This window comes from Vipera ursinii, assembly GCF_947247035.1.
Source record: "Vipera ursinii genome assembly, chromosome: Z".
In the NCBI taxonomy this organism is placed as follows: Eukaryota; Metazoa; Chordata; class Lepidosauria; order Squamata; family Viperidae; genus Vipera; species Vipera ursinii.
This window is the reverse complement of record NC_139517.1, coordinates 48,099,853-48,105,690: the sequence shown is the minus strand read 5'-3', so window position 1 is coordinate 48,105,690 and position 5,838 is coordinate 48,099,853. Positions and strand designations below refer to the sequence as shown.

Genomic DNA, 5,838 nt, shown 5'->3' with positions numbered 1-5,838 from the left:
AATCATTTCCCAAGGGACATGCCTCTTGCCAGTGCTTTTTTTGTAAAAGAAAAAGGTACCAGAACTCACACATGTCATACAACCTGCCTTGCCTACCCTACAAGGTTCCATCCAAAAAAGGTGTCGGAACTCCATTCTGAGCATTCTATGACAAAAAAGCCCTGCCTCTTGCCTTCCATGTTCCAATTTGATATAACTTTGTACAGCGTAGGCGACCTCTTTCGCCATGGGCACCATCAATTGTTGGCCTTCCTGAAGGCTTTCCTCCACCAACATTATAAAATCCATGACTGCTAACAGCTCGTCTATGCTCTTCTTCAGTAGCTTGCAGTTGATATCTGCTGTTGATATCAATATCAGAGTCATATTGAGTTATTGCCATAAAGTATTCTGGTGAGATATTTTTACAGGGTAGTTCACCATTGCTTTTTGTAACCCTCCCCATTTATCCAGACTTGGGACTGGTATATAGTTGAGGAATCAACCATATGGCTGGACTAATATATATAAGTGTAAAAAGTGTAAATATAAGCATAGGTTAAAAACAGTAATTTCTAGTCTTTCTCATTTATACTACTGTGCCTCTTCCCTTCTCTATTTTATATTCAATAGGAGATTCCTTTCCCAATTACTGACAAAAAGCTTGATCTACAAACATCATTTTTTATGGTTTTAAAAACATGTTTAAATTATGTGAAAAAAAAAGACTCAAGGATGCTCTCAGGCTTCTTGTTTATTCTAGATGCAGGCAAAGATATCACCATGACTACTGTGAATGAAGAGAACCTTCTAAAGCAAACAAGAGCAAAAATGTGGCCCTCAAATGTGGATTACATCAATATTTATAAAACTAACTTAGCTTAAATGTATACAACTAATTGCAATTACAAGTTACTTATAGAAGAATTAACTGGTAACACTCAGACTTATTTCTACTACAATGTAATCCCTTTCAGGATTCCCATGATAAGCGTTCAGGCAGGTCCATCACACTCTTTGCACGCAAGTGGAAGGACAAAGTGCCATGGCCACGTCTCACCAAAGAAGATTTCAAGGTAGGACACCTTTCATCTTTCCTGGTTAATTAGGGAATCAATGCACATAGTCCTTGTTTAACAACTACAACTGGGCTTGAAAATACTATTATTAAGTGAAGTGGTCTCTAAATCAAACCACAACTGTGCTTATGATCTTACTTCAACTTTCCTTTGCTTTACAGATCTGTGAAAGTTGTAATTGTGAGGACTGGTTGCAAAGTTATTTCTTCATCATTATGAATGGTTATGAAAGTGGGCAGTTGCTAAACAAGGATTACTTATACTACCAAATCTCAGTATTAAACAGGGATATCAGTAAGACCAAGACCTGTTTGCTTAACAATCTCCATAGAAAACTTGGCTTTTTGATTTTTAGTCAAAGGGGCAGTTAACATCACTTAGTTGAGATTTTATACCAGCTGAGTTGTTGGAAGCAAGGTTGGTGAACCTTGCTAAAGAGGAAATTATCTGATAGGGCAAAACATATTCCGATTAAATACCAACTCTTTTCCTGTTTGATTGAAAAGATGGGAAAATTAGAAGGCCATTGTTTTATTTATCATTTGATTTTTAAATGCCAGTTTAAGTATCAATAATAGGAGCAAGGATGGAACATCTGTAACAAATTGTTTCTTATTTGCAGCCAGCATGGCTCTCAGTGGACTTTGATAACTGGAGAGATTGGGAAGGAGATGAAGAAATGGAAGCAGCCATGGCTGAACAATATGCAGAGGTGAGCACAATTATCAGACCAAAGCAGAATTTTGAAACTTATTTGACTCACTCTGAATCAGCAAAGCTGAAGCCTGAGAAAGTAAAAAGTGACTGTTCTGTATCCCAATTATAGTGTTAACTAATAGTGGCAATAGGCAATAAGGAACTCATCAAATTTTCAGACAACACCAAGCTGGCAGGAATAGCTAACACTCCAGAAGATAGGCTTAAGATACAGAAGGATTTTGACAGACTTGAACATTGGGCACTATCTAACAAAATGAAAGTCAATGGTGAAAAAAGTAAGGTTCTACATTTAGGCAAGAAAAAGCAAATGCACAGGTATAGTATAGGTTAGGGGTCCCCAACCCCCAGTCTGTGGACCAGTACCGGGCCACAGCATCTCAGGGATGCTGGCAGCACACAAAACCACGCCTCCTCTGGGCCGCAGAAAACCCTCTCCATGGAACCGGTCCCTGGTAGTCAAAAGGTTAGCCAAATGGTTGAGGACCTCTGGTATAGGTGGTACCCTGCTCAATAGTATTAACTGTGAGAGGGATCTCGGAGTCCTAGTGGACAATCACTTAAATATGAGCCAGCAGTATGCTGCAGCTTCCAAAAAAGCCAACACAGTGCTAGGTTGCATTAACAGAGGGATAGAATCAAGATCACATGAAGTGTCAATACCACTTTACAATGCCTTCACAATACACTTGGAATACTGTATCCAGTTTTGGTCACCACGATGTAAAAAAGATGTTGAGACTCTAGAAAGAGTACAGAGAAGAGCAGCAAAGATGATTAGGGAACTGGAGGCTAAAACATATAAGGAACGGTTGCTGGAATTGGGTATGTCTAGTTTAATGAAGAGAAGGACTAGGGGTGACCTGATAGCTTTATTCCAATATCAATGCCATGGTTCCGACAGACAGAGATGAATATAGCAGACCTCTGAGACTTGATAATTCCTCATAGAGTATGTTTAGTAGTTACAAAGTATCGGCACAGTCGAAAGTGAAACCAAGTCCAAATACACAAGTAACAATTGCCAATACAAAGCTAAAAGTCCCACCCATAAAACTATGCAAGGAACTGCGTTCCCCAATATGATTATTTGGCAGGCTTTTTATGTAATGCCCAGTCCCTAGTCTCGGGAGCAGCCAATGACCTTGGTTCCCATGGGACAGAAGATTATTTTGACTAACGAAGCACCTGGGCAACCCTCCTCCCTCTGTTCTATGTGGCAACCTATAATGAGAAAAAAAAATGGCTGCAGCCATTCTCATTGTAAGTTGACAATCTCAGGGGTTGCCACAAAGAAGAGGGAGTCAGGCTATTCTCCAAAGCACCTGAAGGGAGGACAAGAAGCAACAGATGGAAACTAAACAAAGAAAGAAGCAACCTAGAACTAAGAAGAAATTTCCTGACAGTTAGAACAATTTATCAGTGGAACAACTGCCTCCAGAAGTTGTGAATGCTCCAACACTGCAAGTTTTTCAGAAAAGACTGGACAGCCATTTGTCTGAAATGGTATAGAGTTTCCTGCCTGAGCATGGGGTTGGACTAGATGACCTCCAAGGTCCCTTCCAACTTTATTATTATTATTGTTACATAAATATATAATGCAGTGATTCTGTTTGGCAATGTCATGAGCAATAGCTAGAAAAACACCATTTATCAAAGCAGAATTGTGCTGCTATTATTATATATGCTATAACATCTTGTATTATTTATGCACCATTTATACATAAAGTATTGAATAATGCAAATTTATGCTCACATTAAGGTAAAAAGTAAAATCAAAAGGTAAGAGGCTCTAATAAGAGAGAAAACAATATTAACCTTTCCCTAATTCTGAGATTTCAGAAATCGTCTATATGTAACAACTTGCCCTCTTTTTACTGAGCATAGTAGAATAACATAAATCTAGTTAGCCAGATTAAATACTCATTGACTAACAGAAATAATAGTAGATATTTTAATAACTTTGTCATGATATAACTGTTAATATTTTAACTATACTATTTGGGTAGGAATATCCTCCACAATTCTCAATATGAAATAGCAACACCATTTGCTTTAATCTCCTTGTTCCCTTACAGCTCATGCAAAAAGTCACTAAGAAAGATCCACCGCCAGCCATGGATGATCTTGATGTAAGTAAAGAGCATCTTTAACTATTTCTGAACTCTGTTTGCTTGACTCCATATTATCAGTTTATCAGATCTGCAAGTTAACATGGCTGGAGGACTAGGATGGAATATGGCTTGTGCCTCACTAGTATTTCAAGCCATTGTTCCATTGGTTAGGTTAGGTTTAGGTTTATTAAATTTGCAACTTCTGGCTTGCAGAAGTTGATATATACATTTGTAAAGTATTTTATATATACATATACATACATATATATATATGTAAATTATTCAAATTGCTAATAAAGAATTTGGGAGGCTGAGATGATCATTTCGAACTTATTATGTTCTCATCAGTCAGTCAGTTTGAATAATTTACACAAATAATGAGCTGTCATAAGTTGACTATATCCTGTGGATAAGCCTTGAGTCAGGCCAAAGCAGGAAAGAAAGAGTTAATTAGCAAGGTGCATTCAAAAAGCCTCGACAAATTCTTTATATATATATATATATATATATATATATATATATATATATATATATATATATATATATATATATATATATATAGTATTTTAAAGTATTCATTTTATAAATTTGGGGTATGCTCCTCAGTGAAAATACTAATCTTTCTCTGTATGTGCTTAACAATTTTAGGATGACAGCTGAAAGGCACAACTCCCTGACTGGACTGCTACCTAAGTTTACTACAGCTACAGTCAACAGAGACATGGGACTAGGCATTACATTGGCTAAGACCTAGGACAAGGAAGCAGATGTGATGTGTCAAAGTGTTTCAAATTTATTTGTTTTCAATGGGTGTTAAATTATTGCAATGTAATTTTTCTGGATGACTTCAATAAACAACTCTTTGCACCAAATCTGGGAGTGAAGTTGGCTCTAAAGACTTAGCAGAGTTGTTATAATCCATTCCCTATTAAGTGTAGAAAGAAACAAGACTCACATAGCTGTCTTTGTAAATTGGATAATTACAAAGAAACTTTGTAAAATTTTGTGAAAGAAAATGATCATTCAATAAAAAATCAGCTTTAGCTTCAGCTGATTTTACTTTCAAGGAGACATTTATAAGTATGTGTTGCCCCTTTCATTTCAATGAGTGGCCAACCTTATTTGATCTGAAGTTCAGCCATAATTGGGAACTATCTGGAAATACTCAGCTGTTGAATAAGCAGGGAAATAACAACAACAACAACAACAACCTTAATAGCTCTTAGGTCCTTGGTTAGGACTTGAACTGTTTAGTTTGTACAAGTCCACACTATGAATTGAATTGAAGATTAACTATAATAATAATAACAGCAACAAACTAACAAGAACAACAATAATAATAACTCAACTGCCTTTATACTCAGACATTACCTTAACAGATCTTAAGTCCTTGGTTAGGACTTGAACTATTAAGTTTTTACCAATCTCAGACTGAATCAAATTGAACATTAATCATCATCATCGTCATCATCTAAGTGGAGGAAATATCATAAAGGCAATTAACACCTGGGCCATGCCAGTAATATGATAGCTGGAATAATTGACTGGACTCAGATAGAACTTGATAACTTGGATCGAAAGACAAGAAAACTAATGACAATGCATCATGCCCTGCACCCAAAAAGTGATTGTATTTGCTTAGATCTCAGGGTGGCAGAGGAGTATTACTGGTGAAATAAACTATGGAAGAGGAAAAACATGGCTTAAATGACTAGATAAATAAAAAACAAAAGAGCCTCTGCTGAAGGTCGTGAAAAAGGGAAACCTCTTGAAAACAAGATTGAAAGAATATCGAAAGGAAACAACTGAGCATTGGGTTTCTAACTGGAAAAAGAATCCTATGCACACTCAATGCCTGAAGGACATTGAAGGAAAGGTAGATACAAACATAGAACTAATTGATCTCAGAGGTCTTGAAGAAAGAAACTGAAGGCTTCATTTTGGCTGCC

At 36.7% G+C, this 5,838-nt stretch overlaps 1 protein-coding gene across 2 annotated transcripts in view; it reads left to right on the top strand.

Annotated features, from left to right (window-relative positions):
* The window catches only part of PTGES3L (prostaglandin E synthase 3 like), a 15,503-nt gene extending 10,750 nt beyond the window's left edge, over positions 1–4,753 (top strand). Inside the window, exons 3-6 of one of the 2 annotated variants that reach the window (XM_083378532.1) lie at positions 957–1,055; positions 1,681–1,770; positions 3,854–3,907; positions 4,538–4,753. In XM_083378532.1, coding sequence (XP_083234658.1) covers positions 957–1,055; positions 1,681–1,770; positions 3,854–3,907; positions 4,538–4,643 — 349 coding nt within the window. In that variant the 3' untranslated portion in view covers positions 4,644–4,753. The remainder of the gene's footprint in view (positions 1–956; positions 1,056–1,680; positions 1,771–3,853; positions 3,908–4,537) is intronic. The other variant, XM_083378533.1, reaches the window with a different exon arrangement.
* The last annotated feature ends 1,085 nt before the right edge of the window (positions 4,754–5,838 follow it).